The 26,687-nt window shown below is 40.4% G+C and overlaps 4 protein-coding genes, 1 non-coding gene and 1 pseudogene across 8 annotated transcripts; 3 read left to right on the forward strand and 3 right to left on the reverse strand.

Moving 5' to 3' along the window:
• Positions 1–360: 360 nt before the first annotated feature.
• LOC121765282 (shaggy-related protein kinase epsilon-like) lies at positions 361–3,878 on the reverse strand. Its single transcript, XM_042161367.1, has 13 exons — positions 3,513–3,878; positions 2,754–3,008; positions 2,576–2,668; positions 2,425–2,484; positions 2,076–2,348; positions 1,898–1,972; positions 1,717–1,773; positions 1,494–1,634; positions 1,358–1,408; positions 1,187–1,282; positions 1,018–1,101; positions 826–928; positions 361–751 (listed from the first exon to the last, which is right to left on the reverse strand). Exons 1-13 carry the CDS (start codon positions 3,570–3,572, stop codon positions 681–683), a joined length of 1,419 nt encoding a protein of 472 aa, XP_042017301.1. The 5' UTR covers positions 3,573–3,878; the 3' UTR covers positions 361–680.
• Positions 3,879–9,841: 5,963 nt separating this feature from the next.
• On the reverse strand, positions 9,842–9,913 carry TRNAC-GCA. The gene has a single exon. It is a non-coding gene; the product is annotated as a tRNA-Cys (tRNA).
• Positions 9,914–13,024: 3,111 nt separating this feature from the next.
• On the forward strand, positions 13,025–15,421 carry LOC121765590 (serine/arginine-rich splicing factor RS40-like). Of its 2 annotated transcripts, none has more exons than XM_042161791.1 (6): positions 13,025–13,101; positions 13,207–13,338; positions 14,134–14,246; positions 14,364–14,599; positions 14,831–15,094; positions 15,192–15,421. In XM_042161791.1, exons 2-6 carry the CDS (start codon positions 13,233–13,235, stop codon positions 15,241–15,243), a joined length of 771 nt encoding a protein of 256 aa, XP_042017725.1. In that variant the 5' UTR covers positions 13,025–13,101; positions 13,207–13,232; the 3' UTR covers positions 15,244–15,421. The 2 variants fall into 2 exon arrangements, with proteins under 2 accessions (XP_042017725.1, XP_042017724.1); XM_042161790.1 differs by lacking the exon at positions 13,025–13,101 and adding an exon at positions 13,722–13,948 and having other exon boundaries at positions 13,201–13,338.
• A 3,302-nt stretch (positions 15,422–18,723) lies between these two features.
• On the forward strand, positions 18,724–20,271 carry LOC121765732 (RING-H2 finger protein ATL67-like). The gene is made up of 3 exons (XM_042161942.1): positions 18,724–19,166; positions 19,649–19,746; positions 19,819–20,271. The coding sequence occupies exons 1-3, from the start codon at positions 19,008–19,010 to the stop codon at positions 20,066–20,068; spliced, it is 507 nt and encodes a 168-aa protein (XP_042017876.1). The 5' UTR covers positions 18,724–19,007; the 3' UTR covers positions 20,069–20,271.
• Positions 20,272–20,355: 84 nt separating this feature from the next.
• On the forward strand, positions 20,356–23,402 carry LOC121765730 (ATPase GET3A-like). Of its 3 annotated transcripts, none has more exons than XM_042161939.1 (7): positions 20,356–20,801; positions 21,237–21,361; positions 21,760–21,910; positions 22,231–22,341; positions 22,504–22,642; positions 22,740–22,855; positions 22,958–23,402. In XM_042161939.1, exons 1-7 carry the CDS (start codon positions 20,541–20,543, stop codon positions 23,132–23,134), a joined length of 1,080 nt encoding a protein of 359 aa, XP_042017873.1. In that variant the 5' UTR covers positions 20,356–20,540; the 3' UTR covers positions 23,135–23,402. The 3 variants fall into 3 exon arrangements, with proteins under 3 accessions (XP_042017873.1, XP_042017874.1, XP_042017872.1); XM_042161940.1 differs by having other exon boundaries at positions 22,740–22,852; XM_042161938.1 differs by having other exon boundaries at positions 22,740–23,402.
• Positions 23,403–23,433: 31 nt separating this feature from the next.
• On the reverse strand, positions 23,434–26,192 carry LOC121765675 (annotated as a pseudogene).
• Between the last annotated feature and the right edge of the window lie 495 nt (positions 26,193–26,687).

Raw genomic sequence — 26,687 nt, forward strand, 5'->3', positions numbered from 1 at the left:
TCAAAGCTCAATTTGCTCGTTTTCTCTATAAATTCAAATAAATTAATAAACTAACAAAATAAGCTTTGATTTTTATGAATTTTGTGAAATTAAAAATTCTAATAACATTTTTTAATTCATTAGAATCAAACTAAATATATTAATTGAAACGAACAATATTAAATATTAAATATGCGTTAAACGAGAGGGATGCTCGCATAAAAAGCTCACGTAAAATATGTAGCATATCATTTCTCTAGTTTTCTATATCTTCATTTATAAGTATATTAGTACTATCTTAACTAAATTATTTATCATTTTCTTGTGAATCTATATCGTTATCGAAATATTTAATCATAATGCTTCACTGACCCTTTTCAATTGGACCAAAACATGCTACTTATCTTTTATAAATAAAATAAGTCCGAAAATGCATGATATGTTACATACTTTACATGCGAGCCAAGAAATCACGAAAACGCGAAAATCTCATTTTTATATTAGGAACAAAACTTTTGAACAAAAAGAACTAAATACAAAAGAAATAAACTAATAAAACCATCTCATCCAGTTTGTAAGCCTCCATCAACAAGGTGGACACCTGCAAACTGGGCATCTATATCATACTATATATCAACAGAACCGTCGTGTCATCCCCTTGATGAACTTCAATTTCTCCATCACCCATCTTCCCCTTAGTTTCATGAACTTTGCTTCCTCGAATGTTCTGGAACGAGCCGTTGCAGCAGCTCGTGAGGTGCACCGGCCAGCTCTGCAAGATTTCGACCCAACAGTTACAACCGAGAGGCAGGGATAAGAAGGGTGTGGGCAGAGAGGAACACTCACCTTCTGGTGAAAAGTCGAACAGAGGAGGTAGTGGTCGCCCGTTTGGTAAGTACGTGTTTGGTTCTCTCAACTCATCGAAGAAAGGGTGTGCACAAGCCTCCAACTAAACGAAAAAAAAGAACCAAGAGATTCATATTTAAGTTCTTGAAATGTAGTGCATGTATAGACGAGATTTGAAGACGAAACACATACAGCTGTGAAACGTAGAGACGGGGAATACTGGAGGAGCCGGGACACCAAATCCACTGCCTCAGCTGGCATTCTCCTGTTAAATACCTGCAAAAAGATAACTTCATCAATGGTGGTTTTATACGGATTATTGGATGGTAGGGAAAGAGCTTCCTAGTCAAGGATGACGAACCTTGTGCCACGGGTGGGCTTTAATTTGAGGGAATTTGAACTCGGTGTAGTGTCGATTCATGCATTTGATTTCCTCCCGCGTTGGAGTTCCCAAAACCTACACAAAATTAACAGCTTAGGGCCGGGATACAACGAGAGACAAGATGTCGGTGTGCAGAATGTTCGAACATACCTTGATTATTTCGACTAGCTGATCGACACTGCTCTCCCCGGGAAAGATAGGCTGCACTTATTAGAATAAGATGAGGACTAAATACCAAAAAAAAACGTCAGTAGAAGATGTTTCTCAGACGAACAGTGGATATTACCTTCCCCAGGAGTAGCTCAGCCATAACGCAGCCAGCCGACCACATATCAATCGCAGTCGTGTATTCTGTGGCTCCAAAGATGAGCTCGGGAGCTCTATAATACCGGGAGCAGATGTACGATATATTTGGTTCACCGGGTACCTGTACCAAAAACACAAATCACAATAAGAGACCTTCATGGATTGGTATGATTTCGGTCAAACTCTGAAGTGATATTACATACCAGCATCTTTGCGCTCCCAAAATCGCAGATCTTAAGCTGGTGTGTGCTAGGATTAACCTGCAGCATTAATTACAAGAGAAAATGAACGAGGGCTGGTGAAGGCTTCCACTAATTTAGAAACAACGATGCACGATTTAGACAAAAGTTCTCTACGTTTAAAGAGAAATGAATAATCATATACCAGTAGATTTTGTGGTTTAATGTCCCTGTGACATACTCCAATAACTCTATGAATGTAATTTAGGGCTCGGCATATCTGCAATTTCAGATCAGAAACAACGGGAACCATGATTCGAAGTTTCAACATAAAAGAAACCACTCGGACGACAAATATAACAATCACGAGAAATGGAGTGTACCTGGTATACATAAAGCTGAACGTAGACGATGGGCATGTGCTGATTCACTTTGGTGTAGTGCCTGGAAGCCCGATAAACAGTTTCTGGTACGAATTCTAGAACGACATTAAGGTACACCTCATTCTTCTCCGTAGTAGAATAGAAGGAATGCTTCAGCTGCACAACGTTCGGGTGGCTAAGCATCTGCATTACCTGCAGTTCCCTGTTCTTGTATCTCTTATCCTGAAGCACCTTCTTTATAGCCACGGATTCACCCGTTTCAAGGCATTTAGCCTACACCACAAACCAAATTAGGACACCATAACACAATGCACCGCCTCTCATAAGTACTTAATTTGATCAACATTACCTGATAGACAACTCCAAATGAACCAGTTCCAACAACGCGCTCAGCCATGTACGACACTGTCTAAGGATACCATAAAACGAAATCCCATATAGCACATACTGATTTAAAAGAAATGCTAACATGATCAACAACAACCAGTAAGCACAATCACCTGTTTTGGTTTCCCATTCCGGCCACCAAATGAAGTCACGACTATCTGACCAGTTTCTGTCCCGCTGCCACTGACGACCGCCGCTTCCACATCCTGGAAATAGCAAACAATTCCCATGTCAACAAACTTATCCATCAAAGTAACATCATTTCACATCGAAATATGATTAAAATCCAACCTTGTGGCTCTCCTCGCGGCCATCTCTCTTATTATCATCTTTAATTTTCATCTCATTCATCTCCTTGGGAAGCTCATCGTAGCCAAGCTTCTCTCGTCTATCGTGACTACTACCAGATGTGCTCGCAACAGATTTTAACCCGTTGTGCTGCTCCGGATCCCGCATACTGTTCCCTTCCGTCTCTACTCCACCCGGGAGCCTCTGATTGAGTTCTTGATCCACCTTCGCCCTCTTAATAGTGCTAGGCTCCCCAGCCTGAGCCAAACAAATCATCAAATTTTAGAATTTGCTCTGGCATTTGTTATTCATTGCATTCCATTTCCAGATATCATCATACAAATGCTACCAAATATGGTGCCAATGCAGTATCGATTATTCACTAGAAACATCCTCAAAGATTATACCAAATAGACAAAACAAAACACAGCTGCAATTCAGAGCCACTTATTACCAGACAACAACAAAAATCACAAGATTTCCTGTCGCTATCAACATCCTCAACTTTGTTACAAATCCACATGTATCAACATATCAACACTAGAGGAATGTAACATAATTCTAGACACACAAATATTAATAAAAGGACAAATCATCAAAAGCTCAAATAGAAATAAAACCATCAACAATACAATCTTTGAAATTCCCAAACATTTTCTCCAATCCCAAATAATTCCAAAAATGATTAACATTTTGATTATAACTAATAAAATCAAAATTCATGAGCACACAAAGAAATACAGAAGAAGGAAAACAAATTACAGGATCTGAAACGGAGGAGCGGCCGGAAGTAATGCTCTTCAGCCGCCGCATCATATTCATCGTCGAAAATTAAGAATTTAACAAATCCAAATAAAATCGCAGCAAAAAGGAATCAGAAGAAAATTTCTTCTTCTTCTTTTCTTCGAGCTCCAATCAAATTAACCGAACAAAGAGCACAATCCAGATTAGGAAATGAAACTCAATCCCAAAATGGGGAAAATGTGTTTTCTCTTTGTGTTCCTCTCTCTCTTTATTTTCTGCGTTCACAACAGAAACAAGAAGAGAGAGAGAGAGAGAGCGAGAAATATAGAGAAACCGAAACCAAAAAAAGGGAAAAGGTGGAAAAGAAATTCAAAGAAAAATAAAGGCAGAGAAATCTCTCCCTCTCTCCAGTCAAAGCTTCAAAGCTAATCATCATCCTTTCCGACCATATTTCTTTTATCTTCGAAATCTGAGCCTATGGCTAGACTTTGAATCTCGACCGTCGATTCGTTGTTGATGCGATCCCACGGCGTGGATTGGTGGGGGTGTTTTCTAGTGGATTTCAGTTTGACTGGATTTCAATAGAGCATCCACTATGGGACCGTCGCGCTTATAGCCCCGGCGGGGTGGTCCCGGGGCGGTTTATAGTGAAGGAGATGTCCGGCCCCGGGGCGAACGAGGAAATGGGGGCGGTAGGCGGCAGACGACGGATAGGCGAAACGAGGGCGAGGACGCGCCGGGCGTCCTTTTGCCGCACCTATAGGCGCGCCGGCCATAGTGGCGGACGGTCCTCGGTCGAATTTTTACTTTTTTTTTAATTACCTCTATAAATACCACTCTCCACCACCTATTTTTTCACCATTTTCATACAATCTCTCTATTCACTATCTACATTTTCACTCTCTAAAAATGCACGGTGGAGACGACGCATCACCCGGCTCGCAGGAATCGGGCTATGGCGGCAATCCGGCTGTCCTTCACAGTCATCGGGATATGACGGCTATCCTTCTCAGCCGTCGGGATATGGCGGGTCTTCGTCCCAGCCGTGGATTTGGAGTCAATCTCCCCCGCCGTGGGCATCGAGTCCAAACCTACCTCCATCTCAGTTGTGGAGGTCTTCTCTAACGCCCCCACCTTTTCAGCGGAATCTGAGTCGCTCCGCATTTGGAGATTACAGACCCAACCTCGACGCGCTTAACCAGCCGCGTCCGGAGCCCCCTTTCCAATCCAGCCAATCTCCTTTCACCGGAGCAGATCAAGACGCACTGGATACTATGATGGGTCTGCTCAGTTCCGGCGTCCCGGATACGCCGACAGCATGGGTGGAAACGTCGGTTCCGGTCCGAGGCTCTGGCGGGGGCGGGGCCAATTACCTCGTTTTCTAATTATTTACATTGCAATAATTTTAATTATACTTGATTGAAACTAAAAACATTTTTAAATAAAAATTGATTATAAAATTTAGGGGCTATTGGAAGTATCCACTATAGTGACGGAAACAAAATTTGGGGCTACGAACAAAAAAAATGGGGCTGTAGACAAAAACTGAGACGGGGCTATTGGGGTGTCCGCCTTACAGTGGACACCCTTACTCATTAGCCTGCATTTAATTCGTGCCTTTTTTAAATTTTGAAACGAGTGTTTAAAATTTAAATATAGTTGTAACGTCGAATTAAATACTCCCTCCGTCCCCGAATAAGAGTCACTAATTTCCATTTTGGGCCGTCCCCTATTAAGAGTCACTCTTCATTTTTACCATAAACGGTAGTAGGCCCCACATTTCACTAACTCACTCTACTCACATTTTATTATAAAACCAATATAAAATGTGGGTCCCACATTCCACTAACTTTTTCAACCAACTTTTCTCTACATTTCTTAAAACTCGTGCCCGGTCAAAGAGCGACTCCTATTAGGGGACGGAGGGAGTAATTTTATTTGATGGTCGTTTCAGTGAAATATTTAATTATTTAAAATTATATTTTTATAATTATTATACTTTATTCGTCCAAGTAAATATACATCTCTCTTACTTTATTAATTTTGCACTAAAATTCGTGCATAACTTAAAGTGCATATTTTTTTGAAACGGAAGGGAGTAGTAAAGATTAACTTCTACTCCTATTCTTCAAAAACCAAATAAACAAACTATATTTAAACAAAACTATTGCTTAATCTAAATAAAAGAGTCACTAAGAAAAACTAAAACAAATTTAATGAGATGCATGGAAAACAAGAACTAATAACACTAATTTCAAATAAGAATGTGTTTTACTCCCTCCGTCCCACATTAATTGTCACACTTACGTTTCTGCATTCATTTTGTAAAAATGATAATATCTTCTCTATTTATCATTTCTCGACTTTAATTATCATTTTTACTAAACGAATGCAAAAACGTAAGTGGGACAATAAATGTGGGACAGATGGAGTAATTTTTTTTATGGATATCTCAATTAAATTGAATTATATTTAGTATTAGTTTTAGTAAATAATATAAAAAATGTTGAAGTAAAAATAATTTTTTGACTGTTAAGAAATAATTTAATGTGAATCAATCCAAAATGGAATATACTGAAAAAATATAGTAAGTATACAATAATTTATTATTATATTATTTCCATATCTATTACTATATTATCAATTAATAATTTATTTAAAAAATCTTAATAACATAATGAGAGCACCGACAACACAGCTCGTTGCAGGCTAGCTCGAGATGAGTCCGAGGTCGTAATGAGTTGCGTTATAGAAGTTTGCGAGACAGGGCGTCACACTGGAATTATAATTCTTGAGATTCTTAAATTAAAATTTTATTTACTATCTAATAAATAAAATAGGCATAAAATATGTTTAATAATTAAAATTCACAACTAATAAAGCGTCTTAAGGCCACCCGTAACGCGTTACGCGGGTGGCCTGTATTTCGTTTCTCCGTGACAGAATGGTAGCGGGACGCGTTGCAGCGTTTCGTCCCCGTCACCATCCCGCTGGATCGCCCGTCCCTCCGAGACCCATTGCGAGACGTCTCGCCACGCGCTCCCGCGACATGGCGAGCTCCCAGGCCATGCGTGACGCCCACTCGCCGGCCCACAAGTGGGATTCGTCACGCTGACGCAATAAATCATTTTTTTAATTCAAATTTAAATTTTAAAAAAAATTTGGCAAACGGTAATATTACCGTTTTATAGCCGTTTTCTTTTTTTATTTTTATTTTTTTACTCTATAAATACTCCTAATTCATCCTCATTTCACACACAACTACACATCTATTCTTCCCAAATCATCTCAATTTCCTCCCCAATTTTCATCTCAAATCATCTCTCTTTTATTCTTCCCCCAAATTTAATCGATCTAATGGATCCGTATGAGCAAATGCGTCGAATAATGGAAGAATCACTTGAAGAAGATCGACGCCGAGAGGTGGAGGAAGCCGCGCCGCCCCAAAGACGATCCCGGACTTACATCCATCGTAACCGGGAGGAAGCCGCCGCAAGGTTATTCCGCGACTACTTCTGCGATAACCCTGTGTGGGGAGATACCTACTTCCGTCGCCGTTTCCGCATGCGGCGACCGCTATTTCTCCACATCGCAAATACATTGGCGGCCCGGGAAGAGTTCTTCCAAGAAAGGTTCGACGCCGTCGGCCGTCCCAGCCACACGACGCTGAAAAAATGTGCTGCAGCAATCCGTCAGCTTGCGACTGGACAAACGTCGGATGTTTTTGACGAATACCTCCACATTGGAGACAACACTGGGAGAATGTGCTTGCTCCAATTCTGCAAAGGCGTCCGGGCAGCCCTCACCGACGAATTTATCCGGAAGCCAAGCACGACAGATTGCCAGTTCCTGCTCCGCCTTCACGAAGAAGTGCACGGATTCCCCGGGATGCTTGGCAGCGTCGATTGCATGCACTGGCAATGGAAGAATTGCTCGATGGCGTGGAGGGGGTCGTACACGAGCGGCCACAAAGGCACCAACCCCACCGTTATACTTGAGGCAGTCGCCGACTACCGGCTATGGATCTGGCATGCGTACTTCGAGGTCCCCGACTCGAACAACGACATAAACGTGCTCCACCAATCCGACCTATTCGCCGAAGTTTTGGATGGTAAAGCGCCGGCCATCAACTTCACCGCTAACAACCGGCGCTATAAAATGGGGTACTATCTTGCCGACGACATCTATCTGAAGTGGCCAACCTTCGTGAAGACGTGCACTAGGCCCGTGAACGCAAAGCAGACGTTTTTTGCGCAGAAGCAGGAGGCTGCTAGGAAGGATGTGGAGCGGGCGTTCGGGGTTCTCCAAGCGCGCTTCAACATTATCAAAGCCACGGCTCGTACGTGGTTCATGGAGAGCATGGTCGACATCATGTATACGTGCATAATCTTGCACAACATGATTGTCCAAGACGAAGGACCCGAGGCGGGAAATTAGTTCGACCCTGAAGCCCCCGGAAGATCAACCGCAAGTAGTCCGCCTCGAAGTGGAGTGCATCCGTCTATACAAGAACGGTTGTCTATTCAGGCAAGGACACGTGACTCTACCGCTCACGCCCAACTCCATGATGATCTAATGGAGCACATTTGGGCAAACTTTGGCGGAGGAAATTAAATTATGTATTTTTAATTTTTTAAGGATTTTTAATTATATTTTTAATATTTTTTTTAAATTTTATGTTGTAATGTTATTTTATTTTTAATGAAGTGTGTTTTTTATTAATTGAATATGTTGGGAAAAAAATTTAAAAAAATGAAATTGAATGAATAGTAATTTAAGGGACGGTGAAGGGACGGATAAGTGACGGAGGGTTGCAGGTTCCGTCCCTTAGTTAAGAGATGGAGTAAAAAAGTACAGTGAGCCCCATGAATAGTAATTAAAGGGACGGATAAGTGACAGCGTTGTGGATGGCCTAAGAGCGTTCGTATTTTATACTCCTATAAATTTGGTCACAATTCCAGAAACCAAAATAAACTCCATTAAAATCATCGAACTTGAATCTATTCAATTGGTTCATTGAATCTAAACATGCCCAGGGTTTCAGAACCACCGGTTCTAGAAAATATATAACCGGAACTGAACCTTGAGCGTATTTAGCGGTTCTGGTTCCGATCGACAGTTTCTCGATGTTTTTTCGCGGTTTGTTTGGTTCCAAACAACCGGTTTCCGGCGGTTCTGGTTCGGTTTCATGGTTTTTCGCGGTTTCAGGTTGGAGCCGCATGGAACCGACGGTTCTAACACGGTTTCGATTTCTGAATTTTGGAATCTGAACCGACACTCAGTTCCATTTAAATTTCACGATTTCGGTTCGGATTCGTAACTACCTATTACAATTTTGTAACCACTCAAATCGTAAACCTTGGACATCTCTAAATTTGAATCCCAATAGAAAATCAACCATTCAAAATCATCGTAGATGTCCAAACATCATACACCTCAAAAGTAAGTAGGAATTTACAATGTCAATTTCATATTTATGTCCACGATTCCACGCTAGCATTTTTTTTAGCAATTCTAGATTTTTTTATGTTTTCTTTTTCTACTCCCTCCATTCGCGAACAAAAATTACGGTTTACTTTTACCATAAATGATAATAGAGTCTTATATTCCAATAACTCATTTCACTCACATTTTATTTATAGTACGCAAATATCATAAACATTTATCATTACTACTTTTAAAATTGTTTTTTTACTTTGCTGCAAAGCTCAAATGATGTATTCCTATATTAAACAAAACGACGAATAAAATGTGTTGGGGGGAAAGTACGTGAGATAGTTATAGCTTGATGGAAAAATCACTAATTATAAATATTTGATATGAAAGATAATTAAATACTTGTGTAGGGCTAAAATGTGATTGAGAAATTAAATTAAGAATTACTATACAAGTCAGAATGAATAAATATTACTCCACTATATTAGAAATTTTAAACCATATATTAAGTACTTTGACGGTCGAAATTGTTAAAAAAAAGATATTAATATTTTTAATTATATAATTAAAATGCTATTAAAAATAGAGTTACAATTAATATAAGGATTGAAATAAAGAGATTATAAGAAACCAAAGTAACATTAATAAAGTTTATAAATCAAGGTTTGCCTTTTCGATGGCAAAATAAGATCTAAATTAACTGGCATTATTCATTGTATTAAGGAACAAAGTAGAATTTGATTAAATATAAGAAGTAAAATGTCAGTTGAAAATTGAATTGAATTGAATCTGCTTTGGTACGTAAAATTCAATAGAATGCCAAAAGCATCTTTTCAAATAAATAAAATTAAGAGACAAATGTTTCTTTCAACTAAATTAAACAAAGTTTTGGAAAAAAATAATTTATGAAAAGGGCCCAACCGGGTTCGAACCGGTGACCTATTGATCTGCAGTCAATTGCTCTACCACTGAGCTATGGACCCATCTGGTTTTATAATCATACAAAATGATATTCATTTCGGACATATGATGGCATGTGATGTTTATATTTATCTAATTCACACTTTATATTGCAATTGTTAATGGCATATGATGTTATATTTATCAAATTTTAATGCAAATAAATATAATGTATGACAGTATATGGAGAGTTACCTTAATAATATCATTATAAATGTATTTTGTATATAATGTTATAGTAAATCCGAATACGTTTTAACTAATAAATATTGTTCGTTAATTAACTAAAAGAATATCATTATGTATGATTTTATAACCAAATGGGTCCATAGCTTAGTGGTAGAGCAATTGACTGCAGATCAATAGGTCACTGGTTACCCCGCTTGGGCCCTCTTTGTTCAACTTTTTTAGAAGTGAATTTAATCTATGGTAAGTCCAGTTATTATTTCGATTTAGAATTTAATCGAAAATGTCAACAAGAAATTAGAAATGGATATATAAAAAGACTCTCTTATGTTGGAAAAAAATTACTACTACTAATAATTATGAAAGGTAGTAAACCACATCCTTATAATTTTATGTTCGATGCAGGTGACATGCTTGAATAATATTGTTTGATATGAATAATCTATGTCATATATTACATACTACTCCCTCCGTCCCTGAAAATTTGTCATATTTCATTTTCTGCACTCATTTTGGAAAATGATAATAAATAGTCAAAGTGTAGAGAGTATAAAATAAGAGATATAATAATATAGGGAAGACTCTCATCTACATTTCTCTGTCTCTTACTTTACTCTCTCTCCACTTTAGCTATTTATATTATTTTTCTAAAATGAGTACAGAAAATGAAATGTGACAAATTTTCATGGACGAAGGGAGTAGTATAAAATAGTACTCCCTTGCAGTCATTTGTTTTTTTTCTTTTTCTTTTCGAATAATAAAATTAATTGGTTGTTTATAAATAGGCTCCTCTGTAAGTTTTGTAAATAATCCAATTTTTAAAAATTACTATACTTCTCCATTCACTCCCTATTTCTCATCATTTTCCTTTTGATTCGTTCACAATTCATTTGCTATATCTATTGATAATAACTTAGTACTCCTAATTCAACAGGAATCCTCTTTTTCCTCTTTCCTTTTATTTTAAGGAGACTATTTTTTTGTATAATTTCATATGCATAATGTTGTAGTATCACTTTCATTGATTAATGGAGTATTATAATTATTGACCAATATACAACTTTTTCACTATAAAATTTGCACCAAAACATTATTGTCCCTTTATCTTTGTTTAGATATAAAACAGCAAGCTCTGCTCTACAGTAAGTAACAGCATCCACAGTGGGACATCTTATAGTCCGCCCTATAGGACGTCCTATCCTCCGCCACATCAGCATTTAATCTTCATACCCTTTCATCTGCAGTGGGATGCCTTATAGTCCGCCCTATAACACCACAATTTAATTTTATATTTAAATTTTATGTTTGCAAATATATCAAGCAAAATAAATTAAAAAAACACCACAATTAAGGCAAATCCTACATTTACTTCATTAATAAATAAAAAATTACAAGAGTGAAGATAAAAAAATAAGTGCACTACATATAAAAAGCGCATACTCTAAATCACTCCCAACTTGCGGCGCAGATCATTGATCATCCACTTGAGGTATTCGACTTCACTCGAGTCCTCGCACTGCCTGAGGGCATTGTGCGTGTCCAACAACATCCTCCGGTTGGCGTCGCGGTCGGGGCCGAATTCTGTGAGGACGTCGCCTTCGCCTTGCCATTGTTCATGGCAGCCTTGTTGCCAATGGGACGTCGGAAGGACATCAGTGTGCCCGAACTCTCATCCTCGTACATCGGCTGGTTGAGGTCCATCGGAGGGGCGCCGCTGTCGCTGCTTGTATAATCACCGGCGACGGTGTTCTTCGTCCTCTTCGACGCAGCTGATATGGGCATAATCCCTCCTTAGAACTTTTGCTTGTCCTTCACGATCAGCCAGGAGGAGTAGTGCTTGAACTCGCCGTACAATGAAATGTATGACGCAAACGCTCTATTGCATACACTAGTCAAACTCTCGCCGCTGCCCTACTCCCTCAAGCACTTCTCGTACTCCACCGAGAACAAATTGAGCTGCTTCTTCATCCGATCCCAGTGCTTGCGGAGCTGCTCCCTATGGCGCTTGTAGGCGGCCGCCGGCTTGGCCTCGTTGTAGCGCTCAGTGATGCGCTCTCAGTACGCGATTTGCTTTTGGTTGTTGGCGGTCCTCTGAAATATCAACCCAACACTTCGTCAGGAGAATGCTTTCTTCCTGGCTGTAGTTCGTCCTCCCTAGGGGGAATTCTACATTTTTTTCCGGAGGCGGCAACTTCTGGGCTCTTTGCATGTTCCTCTTCTTCTTAGGGACGGAGCCCGAGGCGACGGCGACGGCAGAGGCAGAGGCGCGGCCGGGGGGCGGGGGCGGGGGGAGACGGCTCCATGTCTGACAGCCCGTATGAATCCGTGCTGAAATCCAGATCTTACTGGGTGTTGGAGTCGAAGGGCCGGTATTCGTCAGGGTCTGTACCCGACCACCGTGCACCACCACCGAACATCGGAAATCCGTCGGGACTATTTAGATTTGGGAAATCACCGGGATTCATTATAAATTGAAATAGAGAGAATGAGATGAAAGAGTTAATGGAAGAGTGAAAGGAAGAAATAGAAGTGTGGTGTATATATATAAACTTTGAAGAATAAAAAAAGGAAAACGCGTTGCATCGGGTGTGCTATCGTCCGCGTCACCCGCAATGGGGTGGACGATAGCACGCCCGATGCGTGTTCCATGGCCTATCGTCCGCGGATGATGCATCAGGCATCGTCCGCATAGCTACAGTGGAGGACGATAGCATGCCCGATGTATCGGTCGGACTATCGTCCGCCCCACTGTGGATGCTCTAAGAAAGCTTTGATGCCTAATTTTCTTATGATGTTGTGAAAGAAGAGATGACAATATATATTCACATACAAATTCAGGATAATTAAAGGCCCAATAACTGAGCATCCTTCCTCAGCTACAATTCAGGATAATCAAAGGCCCAATAACATGTTGAGGGCCTTTCGGCCCACGTTTGAAGGCCCGAAAGTACACCTCTTCAAAGTCAATTAGTTTATTCTAGGGTTTCTCAACATCAGTCTCGCTGCAAAGAGAGGAGGCGCCAAGGTAACTGATCTACATTCTTCTTCTCTCCATTTCTGTGATAATTCAACCAAAACTCAGCCTTAAAGAATTTGAAATGTTATTGGTGCTTGATTTCTAATTCTGCAGGTATTTCTGAAAAAAAATTCTGCATCATGAAGCCTATATTTTGCGGGAATCTGGACTTTGACGCTCGGCAATCCGACGTTGATCGCCTTTTCAGAAAATATGGGAGGGTGGATCGTGTAGATATGAAATCTGGTAAAATTTTTAATACATATCTTTAGTTGATGGTTTTTTAAGTAGATCCTGTGTTGTAAATCGGCTTCCATGATTGACCTCGAAGGCTCGAACATTGCACTCGTTGTATTCCACTCGATGAAGCATCTAAGGCTGCTTGTAATGTCGAAGGAAACTAAAAAGAAAAAAGAATTGGATGGATGAAAGGGGAGAGCTGAGTGATTGTCGTTAGTTGTCGTTTTACTTTAAAGTGAGATCTCAATCAAATTGCAGTGTAAAAGATGTGTTTTTTTTAACTAATTGAATAGAAAAAGGAATGTTTAGCTGGTGTTGTTTACAAGAGGAGAGCGCTTTTGTCTTTATGCTATAGCGAGGCTTCGAGCTCAATAGTTTCTTTCGCGCAGGATTACTCTTGGTCTTCCTGGATGGATGGTTCTCTCTGCTTTAATTTTCTGGCTTGTGCCCATGATACATGTTTCTGTCTGTCCGAAAGAATCGATATTTCTGCCATGCTCTACCATTCCACACTACCTGTAGATCATTCACTTTTCTATTCCTCACCACTTTGCCCAGTCACCGATTTCCATCATGTTTCGACATAGATTCATGTTCAATTCGGATCCAGTGGCAGGTGTTATGTTCTCTTCATGCAAAAGTTTTTTTTCTCTTTCCTCTCCGTCTTATTTGCAGGGGTTTTGAATGTTGCAATTGTTTACATCATTGTGTTACATTGTGCAAGGTGTCTTTTAACTTAGTGAGTTGTCTCCCAGCTGAAAGTCTAGGCTTGTTTTCTTTTAACTCCTTTTGGCTTTATAGGCTTCTGCTTCGTCTATATGGAAGATGAGCGGGATGCAGAGGATGCGATCCGGAGGCTTGACAGGGTAGAGTTTGGCAGCAAAGGGCGCAGAATTCGTGTGGAGTGGACCAAGGTATGTCTGTTTTTCTTTTTATTTAATGCCAAATGGTATGTAGTTTATGCGTATGAATTCAAGGTTACTGTTCATCCCTTTTCATGACATAATTATGTGTGCTCATTTTATCTGCAGCAAGAGCGTGGTAGCAGAAGGCCCGAGAGCACCAGAAAATCTTCTTCCAGTGCACGACCTTCTAAAACATTATTTGTCATTAACTTTGATCCCATCAATACTAGGACCAGGGACATTGAAAAGTATTTTGAGCATTATGGAAAGATATCCAATGTCAGGATCAGAAGGAACTTTGCGTTTGTGCAGTATGAGCTGCAGGAAGATGCAACCCGAGCATTGGAGGAGACTCACTTAAGGTCTGTAATAAATCCATCATTATTTAGTTGTTGTAGTGTTATTACTATGGTCTAGTAAGCCAACTAAAATATGTTAACATACACTAAAAAGAATGACACAGAAAGACACTTGTTTTAGGAGTTAGAACTTAGAATAAGGCCATTAAGCTACCGTATGCTGAAGCCCCAGATCATAGTTTCGTGAAGCCGTATGGGAAAACTGCCCTAATTGACACTCTTCTCACTTTGCAGCAAATTCATGGATCGAGTTATATCAGTGGAATATGCGATCCGGGACGATGATGACAAAAGAAATGGGCACAGCCCTGATGGAAGAGGACGTGACACGTCTCCTGATAGAAGAAACTATGATCGCAGACGTTCCCCAAGTCCCTATCAAAGAGATAGGGGTAGCCCTGACTATGGACATGGATCTCTACCAAATGCTAGATCAGAACGAAGGGGCAGTCCTCAATATGGAAGAGCAGAAAGCCCTGCCAATGATAGATACAACAGGTCATTATTATTCTTTATTTCTAGCATTTGTTAGTACTTTCTACATAGTTTCTGTTAACTAAGTCTTAATGAAATTTCCTTATATGTAAACATGCAGTCGTTCACCCCCGCCTCCACGTGAGAGGTCTCGATCACGATCCCGGTCTTGAGAAGGAAGAACACCGTTAGTAGTATTTGGTAGAATCTATTCTCATCATTCTTCCCTGCAAATTTCTCCAAGTGTTTTCAACTAGTTATTGTTAAAACTTTGGGTAGAGAGTGTTGTATCCTATGCATTGTTGAATTCGATTGTGATTCGTACTTACGTCAAACTGTTCTATGTTTCAACTTATGTGTATCTGAGACCATCCACAACGCCTCTCGCGCCGGGCTCGCGTCTCGTCTCGGAGAGACGAGACCCCCGCGAGACGCATTTCAGCGGCCATCTCGTCTCCAGCTCGCGACCGTCTCGTCGCGTAGCTCGTCTCGGAGAGACACGAGACGAGCTGTCTCGCCACGCGCCCGAGACACGTGGCACGTCCCCATGCGTGCGTGACGCCCACTCGCTGGCCCGCGAGTGGGCGTCGTCACTGATGACGCAATAATTCATTTTTTTTAAAAAAAATCGATTTTTAATAATTTTTTTTTTTTTCAAACGGTAATATTACCGTTAAATATTTATTTTCATTTTTTAAATTTTTAATATTTTTACTCTATAAATAATTCTATTCCATACTCATTTCAAACACAAACACACATCTATTCCTCTCAAATCCTCTCTATCACTCCAATTTCCATCTTCAATCAACTCAAACAAATGGATTCTTTTGAGCAAATGCGCCAATTAATGGAACAATCACTCGAAGAAGATCGACGACGAGAGGCGGAGGAAGCCGCACCACCCCCACGACGCTCCCGGAAGTACATCAATCGGAACCGGGAGGAAGCCGCCGCACGGTTAGTACGCGACTACTTCTGCGATAACCCGATTTGGGGAGATACCTATTTCCGTCGCCGTTTCCGCATGCGGAAACCGCTATTTCTCCACATAGCGAATACTTTGGCGGCCAGGGAGGAGTTCTTCCGAGAAGGGTTCGACGCGGTCGGTCGTCCCAGCCACACGACGCTGCAGAAATGTACTGCAGCCATCCGGCAGCTTGCGACTGGACAAACGGCCGACATATTCGACGAATACCTGCACATCGGAGACAGCACTGGGCGCTTGTGCTTGCTCAACTTCTGCAGAGGCGTCCGGGCAGCCTTCAGTGACGAATTTCTCCGGAGGCCAACCACGGAGGATTGTCAGTTCCTCCTCAACCTGCACGAACAAGTGCACGGATTCCCCGGGATGCTTGGCAGTGTCGATTGCATGCACTGGCAATGGAAGAATTGCCCGGTGGCTTGGAGGGGTTCCTACACGAGCGGCCACAAAGGCACCCACCCAACCGTTGTACTCGAGGCCGTTGCCGACTACCGACTTTGGATCTGGCACGCGTACTTCGGGGTCCCTGGCTCGAACAACGACGTAAACGTGCTCCAACAGTCCGACCTCTTTACCGAAGTTTTGGATGGTAAAGCGCCGGCCATCAACTTCGTCGCCAACAACCGGCGGTATAAAATGGGGTACTATCTCGCCGACGGCATCTACCCGAAGTGGCCGACCTTCGTGAAGACGTGCGGCAGGCCAGCGAACCCAAAGCAGGCTCTTTTTGCGCAGAAGCAGGAGGCTGCGCGCAAGGATGTGGAGAGGGCGTTCGGGGTTCTCCAAGCGCGCTTCAACATCATCAAAGCCCCGGCTCGTTCGTGGTTCATGGAGAGCATGGTCGACATCATGTATACGTGCATAATCTTGCACAACATGATTGTCCGAGACGAAGGACCCGATGCCGGAAATTGGTTCGACCCCGAATCCCCCGGAAGCTCAACCGCAAGTAGTCCGCCGCGAAGTGGAGCGCATCCATCTATACAAGAACGGTTGGCTATTCGGGCAAGGACACGCGACTCTAGCGCCCACACCCAACTCCAATAGGATCTAATTGAGCACATTTGGGAAAACTTTGGGGGAGAAGATTAAATTATGTCATTTTTATTTTTTTAGAATTTTAATTATGTCTTCGTTTTTTTTAATGTTAAGTTGTAATATTGTTTTAATTTTAATAAAGTGTGTTTGTTTAAATTGAATTGGGTTTTAAAAAAAATTATAAATTAAATTGAATGAATAGTAATTAAGAGACGGTATAGAGACGGTTAAGAGACGGAGCGTTGCAGGTTCCGTCTCTTAGTTAAGAGATGGAGGAAAAAAGGACAGTGGGGCCCTCAAATAGTGCTCAAATAGTAGTTAAGAGACAGTTTAAGAGACGGTTTAAGAGACGGCGTTGTGGATGGCCTGATTGATCTTGTATTTTATTGAAAAATTGATGTCGTCGTTTTGTTTAAGATTTATACCAAATTATATGGTTTACATCTGAGCTTTGATCTTTATATTTTAATTTTACTACTAGTATTATTTATACAAAAAAGCAACCCACACTAATTTAACATGTTTTCCTCAAAATATGAAATGTTATGAGAGGGTTCACACATGTTTTCCTCAAAAAATGAACACATTCTAATTTCGAAATATATGGGTCAAGACGTGTTAGATGCGATTGATGACCAACAAAACAATTATATCCAATTAATAAAATTGCATGATGGTCCTTCCAAACAGCACACAACAAAATTGAACTTTATGAGCCACCAACCAATTTATGAATTGATAAAAAAGAATCTCACCATTTCTTATTATTCATTTTAACTTCAATTATCATGAGGCATTGATTTGATACAATTTCTATCATTCAAATGAAAAAAATGATGAAATTTATTTATATTGATTATGAGAGAAAAAAACGGAGAAATTAAGAGATTTTTTTATAGAGTAGCACTCATTTTCTTATGACTAATTTACAACAGGAGTTTAGTTTGATTGATAAGATGTACTCTTGATATAAATTTAATTTAATCAAATATTTTATTTACATAATAGACTTGAAATAAACAATTAGGCTACAATATAATCACCTATTTAGATTATTATTTATGATTTTTATCATCTAAAGTTAGATTGATTGAAAAAATTCACTCTACTAAGGACTATGGTGGACCCTAAGTTTGAGCTAAATTCATGTTTTTTGATGTTTTCACCTACCAATATTAATTTTCCACAGAATTATCCCACCTACCTCAACATTTTTATTGTAAGATTCTTAAATTAGACATATCAAACAAAGGGGAGCATTGTCGGTCATATGATCATTTCCAATAATGAAAATTAGATAAAAACACAAAAAAGTATCATTTGTCACCTATTTTACTGAGGATTTGAATCTAGCAAGAATCATTTCCCACACCACATAGCCCTTTAGCCGCCATTTTCCCAAAGAAAGATTTATTACCCACCAACTGTTTGATGGAAAAACAGTGGGTCCCATAGAGTGGACCCTACTGGAAATATAGAAGTGCACAACAAGCACAAAGCAAGATGACTTTGTTGCACCTCTTTAATTAAGATCCCATTTACTTAAATCTTGATTAGTGACCAATTTATTGGTAAAATTGTCAATATTTTATTGGACGCTCCTATTTTTAATTATAATTATTGGTTTCTGTTGGTTTGTCACTCATTTGGCCTTTCTTCTTGCTGTGTCTTAATAAGTGTAATGTCTCATTGGCTCCCACAAAAATACAATCTTTTTCCTCACCCGTTTCTTGAAAATTCTTGATGTGGGCTTTATTGCCCTGTTTTGCAGCTGATTTTCATTTTTTTGGGGGGATGACTTATTCTCAATCTCACCTAATAGTTGACTTTCAGATGAGCTACCTGAAAAAAGCAATCTTGATCTAGGATTCTTGTCTTGAGAGAGTGGGGATTGAAGAAAATAAGTGTGGTGTTATGTTGGGGTCTGGGATGAATCTGATCACCACAATTATTGGGTTTGGAATGAGTGCAACTTTCATTGTTTTTGTGTGCACTAGGCTGATTTGCGGCCGGCTCCGCCGCTTGGAGGCCCAGCAAATGTTGGATATTGATTCAAGAATCGATCTTGAGCTGGTATGTATCTGTTTTGCTGGTCTTTTAGATTTGAGTCTTGGGCTAATTACCTATGGTCATTGCAATCTTGATATTTTCCCTTGTGTTCTTGTACATGAATTCAACTGAGTGAATGTTTCTGTTGAAGTTGTTTGGTTATACAGTTATAGTACTATGTGATTTCTAAGGTAGTGTGATTGCTTCATCTTGTTTCTCCCCTTGCCTAAATGTATTTTTTTCTGTGAAATCTCTGGCTGTAAAATACATTGTCATTTTGTGCTGTTGTGATAGTTGTTGTGAAATTAGAGGCAATTAACCATATTGAAAATTGCATAAAAGAGTAAGTGAGGTGAATATATGTAAACAAATTACAAGAAGTAGATTGGCTAGTTGAAGCTTTTTCCATATGTATATGGCCTTGAGGTTTCAATCACCATTGCATTCTTGAAGATTCAACATATAGATCATCGTCGATTATAACAGCTTCTTCGGATGTGTGGCAGCCAGAGCATCGGATCAATGGCCTCGAACCAGTAGTGGTTGCAGCAATCCCTACAATGAAGTTCAATCGCGAAGCATTCAGCTCGAGGGAGAATACACAGTGAGTATCAATGAAGGGCTTGAATGAAATAGGTTGATCTTCGTTTAAACTGAATATGTTGTGAAATTACAGATGCAGCATTTGCTTGTGTGAGTATCAAGAGAAAGAGGTGTTGAGAATTATGCCAAAATGTGGGCATAGTTTCCATCTATGCTGCATTGATGTATGGCTAAGGAAGCAGTCTACCTGCCCCGTGTGCCGTCTCTCAGTGCAGGAGTCGATGGAGGCGCCTCCTCCGACCACGCCACAGTCCTCGGAGATCTCAGCCGAGTATTCGCAGCAGTGGCTGCTCCCCTATGCAGCAACCTCTAGATCAACTTAGAAACTATTTTGCTTCACTACCTTTTTTTTGTTTCCCCTTTTTGATTCTGAGAAATTTGAATTCACAGAATGTAGAAGGGATTGATTGTAGTAGGCTGTATAATATCAGCATATTTGTACTCCACATTTTAGAAGGGAATTTGGTATGTAAATGATGTGAGATTCATTGATTCATGGAAATATGTTAATATTGCATTACAAGTAGAGATGCATGATTAAAATTATTACTATATCCTAATCTTTATTTTATATAAAATATTATTGCCAAAGCTCATTTTACTTGGATAATCTTGATAAATTAAAAAAACATTCTTTGATCGATGTAACAATCTCAAGGATTTTCCATCATATCAACAAGGCTTCAAGATCTCTTTCCATATCCGGTGAAACACAGCGCACACTCCACATGTTTGCGTAAATTCCCCACAGAAAAAAACGGGTAATTGGATCGCAGAATCAATCAAGATTGATTCATGGGTTCGAGCGAGGAAATGCCGGAGGGCACGGTGAAGAACATTCTGGAGCAGGAGTCGCTCAAGTGGGTGTTCGTCGGCGGCAAAGGCGGAGTGGGGAAGACAACGTGCAGCTCAATCATGTCGATTCTGCTGGCCAATGTAAGACCCTCTGTGCTTATCATCTCCACTGACCCCGCCCATAACCTCAGCGATGCGTTCCAGCAGAGGTTCACCAAGATCCCCACTCTCGTTAACGGCTTCACAAACTTGTATGCAATGGTGAGGAACGTTACTATCTGGAATTTTTTTATGTTTACGGATATTGCATTTCGTTTTGAAGGTGATAAAGAAACAAATTTGGAGGTCTTTTAGTAAATGTTTAAAGATAAAGATGTAAAAGTTCACAGTAATTTGGATTTTACGATGTTCACTCCTGTCTTGGATTGATGAATAAAGAGTCCCTATGGTTTAATTGATTATGTTTTGGAATTTCTTAATTGTTGTGATGGCTTGATTGTTACTTCAGTTATGCTATGTTGATCTGTTGAAATACTCTAACTTGCTTAATAGTATTCTGTTATAACATGTTGATGTGATAGCTAGAGCAGCCGGTGTGGAGTATATGCAGATTTTTGTTTGAATTGAATCTCTGTGTTGGCATGGTCAAGTATGTGTGATATTTTATTGTCGACCGATGTAGTCATTTTCTTCTAGGAAGTTGATCCTAATGTGGAAAATGAGGAAAACCTTAGTTCAGATGGCACCGATGGGTTTATGTCGGACTTGACAAATTCAATCCCTGGAATCGATGAGGCTATGAGTTTTGGAGAAATGCTCAAGTAAGTCCGATGTCATGCTCGTGCTAAACTTTATATGCACATTTGCTGGCTAGTCACTTCTACAAATGCCTATATCTTTCTTCTTTTGCAATGTCAAAAGTAACAGCTTTTTCGGAGATTAACATTAGGAGTTATCTTCCAGTCCTGTACTCCTATGGAAGTATAGCATTTTTTTTATTAATTATGGTGTATTACTACATCGATTTAAATTTCTTCATAATGATCTCATTACTGCTTCTTCAGTTTCGATCTCAACGGGAGTTATTTTTTAAGGAACTATGGTTGCTTTGATCTCTACTTTTAAAATGTAAATCAATACTTACTTGATTCCTGTTCACTGATCCATGTATATTTGTTCCATCATTCTTAATTGAATTGGTCTTGAATTTGTATTGCAGGTTAGTGCAGACTATGGATTATTCTGTTATAGTGTTTGATACAGCTCCAACAGGTCATACTCTTCGGTTGCTACAATTTCCATCGACATTAGAGAAAGGTCTTTCAAAGTTGATGAGTTTGAGGAATAAGTTTGGTGGAATGTTCACCCAGGTACAAGATGACGACTTTTCAAAATATATTAGTATTTCAGAATATATTTTTGAAGGTCTCACCATGAATTCTTGAGTAAATAGCATATTAATTAAATCTTTGATGTAAGGGAAACATTTAACTGAATGGCTCCAATATTTTCGCCTAGAAAATTCTTCATGTGGAATGTCCAATCTTTTAATTTGTTGAAATGAAAATTACCAATTTTGCTGATCATGTTTCAGAAATCCTTGAGAGTTCTTTTAGGTTCTTGGTTTCTCTTACATCTCCATCTTGTTTCATTGGCAAGGAAAGTAAGTAGCTCTCGGTCTTTCATGCAGATGACTCGCTTGTTTGGTGTTGATAATGATTTTGGTGAAGATGACATCCTGGGGAAGCTTGAAGGCATGAAAGATGTGATCGAACAAGTAAACAGACAATTTAAGGATCCCGTAAGACCTCAAATGATTCTCTCTGGTGCTGTTTATTCCTGAGGTTTATTGATGTTACAAGGATGTATGAATGAGAAGTTCCTTCGTTCAACCCGAGTGATGATTATGATTTTTTACACATTAATAATCCGGTGTATCTGTTTCTTGATTACTGCCTGGCAGGATTTGACTACTTTCATCTGTGTTTGCATTCCGGAGTTCCTGTCTCTGTATGAAACTGAACGGCTAGTTCAGGAGCTTACCAGATTTGAAATAGATACTCATAATATCGTTATTAACCAAGTAATCTTCGATGAAGAAGGTGAACTATTCATTTCCAATTTCCATTGTTGTGGTGCTTTTATTATGGGAGTATCAAATTGTTTATTTTGATCTATGTTGTATCTTTAACTTTTCAGTTGTTGAATCAAAATTGCTCAAAGCTAGAATGCAAATGCAACGGAAGTATCTGGATCAGTTCTACGTGTTGTATGACGACTTCAACATAACTAGGCTGCCATTGCTGCCTCAGGAAGTATATTACTATAATCGCATTGATGCTTTCGATGTAGTCCTACCATATCCCGCTCTCTCTCTCTCTCTCTCTCTCTCTCTGACACTAGATGTTATTGAACAGGTTTGTGGAGTTCAAGCCTTGCAAGCCTTTTCGAAACATTTTTTAACGCAATATGAAGCATCCGTTCAACGAGGGTCAGTAGAGGAGGTAGAGCAGAGAGTATCGATTTTAAAAGGAAAGCTCCAAGAAGCTGAATCGGAACTTGAAATAGTTAAAAAAGGGAAACAGAAGGCTTGATATCCAACACAGATTGCTGGCGTAACAGATTGTCTCCGTCCCAGAAACAGTCGCATCGCAGCCCCTGACGTCGTTCCAGCTTGACTCCGGAATCATCCACTCCAGAAATTCTTTTTCCTGAAGGCCAATAAGTGATTTTTAATTTTTTTTTTGATTTTTTTTAAAATTTTGTAATATGCATGATCTCAATCAAGGCAATTTTGTATCTGACCAGAAATTCACAGATTATTTCTATTCAATTGTCAACATTTACAGGCTTTCTATAAAAGAATTCTATTTGCATAATTCAGTTTCTCTAATTAATTGGCCCATGGGTTATACACAGCAATATGGCTCCTCACTGTGTAGTGAGAGCTTCTCCATGTGAGTGAGCCCGATAGAACGAGAACCTGGTAGGACATAGGCTTCGCCTTCACCATGACTTTGAAGCTCCTTCTCTGCAGCGCCTTAGTGAAGGTGAGTGTGGCCGGTTTCACCACTATCTCCACCCCTGCCGGAGCTCTGATGGTGGCGTTGTAGACTGCCTGAGGCGTGCCAACATTCACCACCTTCCGCTTGAAAACTCCCACGGTAGGTTCCTGCTTATTCTTGAGGGCCAGTTGCATACTTGGATAGTTGATGGCATCTTCACCATTTCCAGGAACCAGTTTCGAGCAGTTTATCGGTCCCTGACCAACTAAACTGCCGATGCTGGTTCCATTGTAGCCTTCACGACATAGAAACTGGACGTAAGACATGTCGTCCATGTCATACACCAGCCCAGGGCTGATTGCTCTAGTCGGGTTAACCAGCCCTGCCCCGTATGCGAACTCAGCATCCTTGTCCACTTTCGAGCTCATAGGCTTTGCTGCACAAGCTCAAATAAATTTCAGCAATAAATGGTGGTGGTTGTAGAGCTGACAAAAATGACTCGAGCCTAGATACTCGAACTCAGGGAGTGTTATTTACCGGTAGTCATGATGGCAGATCGGATGGCTGCTGGAGACCAGTTGGGGTGGAATGACTTCACGTAGGCCGCAGCGCCTGCTACATGTGGGCACGCCATCGATGTACCCGACATGAAGGTGAACTTGGAATACTGAGTGTCACCTTTCAGTCCGGTTAGCGATTTCAGAAGTGTGTATGATGCTAGGATGTCGATCCCAGGAGCTGTTATGTCCGGATGTTGGTATCGTTTTTCATCAGAGATCGGAACGAAAAAAGCTCAATAAGAACTGTATGTAGTTGTTCCTATTTATTACCTTGAGAAGAAGCTTTGTTCTTGGATTGGGACCCCTTGAAGAAAATGAAGCTACAAAGGGAGCTGGAATCTTGATTTCCTCTGATCTGTGTATAACTGCAGATGGTGTTCTGCACAGCACAACAGATAAATCAAAGTATTGTCTGAGAAATCATAGAATGCTGTTATAAACTATGAAGAAAAAGGTGGGAATCTACTTTGTTGAATGAATGTAGTCAATGATTCTCTTCCCTGCAGAGGAATTCACCATGGTCGCCGGAGCCATGAAGATTTGTGCAGCATCGAGAAAGGAGTCGCTCTCGATGAGGCTGCCAACGCCACCAAGCCCCTTGATGACAGAGTCAGTACCCCAAGAACCCAGTTTGCAGTAGACAAGCTTCCTCTTCACCTTGTTGGGATCCATGAAGTTTTCAAGGCAGTAGCGCGACTCCTCCTTCGTATCCGAGCTCTTGGCAGTTCCATCCCACTCGCGAGCGGGTACAGCTTCTGCCTTGGCTCGAATATGCTTATCCCAACTCCCTAAATTAAGAAAACATCACTGTCCTTAGCCAGTGAATCAATGGGAGGAGTGGGAGGCGGAATCCAAGGTGCAGACTTACCGATAGCGTGACACCGTTTCCCAGCACGATGTTGCTCCTAAACTGCCGGTCTATCTCACTCGCCCCCACGGTGAAAAGCCAAGGCGCGTGGTTTGCAACAGTGCCATGGTTCGGCCCATCATTTCCTGCCGAGGCCACTGTGAGGATCCCTTTCCTCATAGCATGGAAGGCACCCACCCACTGCTATTGAGTCCGCGGTGTAGCTCCCGGTTACGCCTCCTATAGAGATGGATATCACGTTGACACCATCACTTATAGCGGACTCAAACGCAGCAAGGATGTCCGCGTCAGAGCACCCAGAGGAGGCCCAACAGACTTTGTACATGGCCACCCGAGCATGAGGCACTGCACCGCGTGCAGTGCCCTGTGCTAGACCATCAAGGTTTGCATTGGGGACCGGGACTCCTGCTAGAGTGGACGACGTGTGGGTCCCATGCCCATCCGTGTCCAAGGGCTATAGGACGTCGTCCGGATCAGGCCTCTTGTCCAGCTTAAAGTACTTTGCTCCAATAAGTTTGCTTCAGAGGTAAAAAACAGGGAATTTCCTTAAAACTACAACACATATCTATCTAGCTGATCTTGAAAATTGAAATAGATTTACTTGTTGCATCCTGAGAAGTTGGGTGCACAGCCCCCTTTCCACTTTGTCGGTGGTGGGCCAAGGCCGTCGTCCTTGAAGCAGTCGGAATCTGGAGTGATTCCCGTGTCAAGCAGGCCAACGATGATATTGCTCTCGACTTTGGAGTTCCTTCTTGAGTTTGGAGTGAGGCCAACGAATCCCCACGACTTCGTTGTGTGTAGTTTACGGTATCTATTGGGTAAAATCGACACCACTTCTTCCATATCTGAAGTTTTTTTTTCCCCATCATATATGATTATCAACTGATCACACACCAACACACACAAATATCACATAAGCATTACATACTTGTAGCTTTTTGGCTTCATCTTGAGACAGCTTTGCAGCAAATGCATTGAAGATTTTGGTGTAGCTATACACAAGGGACTCCGATGCATCGTTCTCACTACACAAAAACACCACCAAAATCAAAGAGACAAACACTCAAAATCGCGCCTTTTTACCATAGTCTCTTGGCCTACAAGCAGATGGAGATGCAGGAATGGTAACAAACCTCCCCTTTAATGAAGAGAGGACACTGTGGTGTGTCTCGAGCAATCTCTCGCCCGAGGCTTCGTCTCTCAAGAAAACAATGTACATGTCCTGAAAAAATCACATCAATCATCATCTTCAAAGTACTGAAAACTGAATAGTTAGACATAGTTTGCTCACATTCTCTTGTGTGTGCATGTAATATGACAAGAATTGTTGTGACATATATATAGGATGTAAGTGAAGAAGAAGCAATGCTTTCCATGAATGGTATGAATAGATAATATCATCAGAATTTAGCTTAACTCTTTAGTCTATGCTACAGGATTGGAATTGGGAAATCTTACAAGGAAATATGAGCATTATGGGATATTAGATCATGTTTGAAAATGATTTGGGATGATTTTATTTTTTGGTTAGACTTGGGTGATAATTCAGTACAACCTTAACTTGTATTTATGGCTACTGTTTACCATGATGAAGTTGAACTTTGCACCAACTATGTAACTTAATTATAGGAAATCTTAATTGTGTTACACTTTTTAATTAATTTGGGGTTTATAATTAATTTTCATATATTTTTTTACAATTGAATTTTTGGAT

Source organism: Salvia splendens, chromosome 14 (genome assembly GCF_004379255.2).
Source record: "Salvia splendens isolate huo1 chromosome 14, SspV2, whole genome shotgun sequence".
Classification (NCBI taxonomy): domain Eukaryota; kingdom Viridiplantae; phylum Streptophyta; class Magnoliopsida; order Lamiales; family Lamiaceae; genus Salvia; species Salvia splendens.

Bases quoted from the DNA above. Each gene is read 5' to 3' on its own strand.
- LOC121765730 (XM_042161938.1), top strand. From the start codon at position 20,541: ATGGGTTCGAGCGAGGAAATGCCGGAGGGCACGGTGAAGAACATTCTG. The intron at 20,802-21,236 runs GTGAGGAACGTT...ATTTTCTTCTAG, and splicing joins TCACAAACTTGTATGCAATG to GAAGTTGATCCTAATGTGGA. The intron at 22,643-22,739 runs GTGAACTATTCA...TTAACTTTTCAG, and splicing joins AGTAATCTTCGATGAAGAAG to TTGTTGAATCAAAATTGCTC.
- LOC121765590 (XM_042161791.1), top strand. From the start codon at position 13,233: ATGAAGCCTATATTTTGCGGGAATCTGGACTTTGACGCTCGGCAATCC. The intron at 13,339-14,133 runs GTAAAATTTTTA...TTGGCTTTATAG, and splicing joins TCGTGTAGATATGAAATCTG to GCTTCTGCTTCGTCTATATG. The intron at 14,247-14,363 runs GTATGTCTGTTT...TTTTATCTGCAG, and splicing joins TTCGTGTGGAGTGGACCAAG to CAAGAGCGTGGTAGCAGAAG.
- LOC121765732 (XM_042161942.1), top strand. From the start codon at position 19,008: ATGTTGGGGTCTGGGATGAATCTGATCACCACAATTATTGGGTTTGGA. The intron at 19,167-19,648 runs GTATGTATCTGT...GATGTGTGGCAG, and splicing joins CAAGAATCGATCTTGAGCTG to CCAGAGCATCGGATCAATGG. The intron at 19,747-19,818 runs GTGAGTATCAAT...GTGAAATTACAG, and splicing joins AGCTCGAGGGAGAATACACA to ATGCAGCATTTGCTTGTGTG.
- LOC121765282 (XM_042161367.1), bottom strand. From the start codon at position 3,572: ATGAATATGATGCGGCGGCTGAAGAGCATTACTTCCGGCCGCTCCTCC. The intron at 2,669-2,753 runs GTTGGATTTTAA...TGCTATTTCCAG, and splicing joins GCCGCGAGGAGAGCCACAAG to GATGTGGAAGCGGCGGTCGT. The intron at 1,283-1,357 runs GTATGTTCGAAC...AATTTTGTGTAG, and splicing joins AGCTAGTCGAAATAATCAAG to GTTTTGGGAACTCCAACGCG.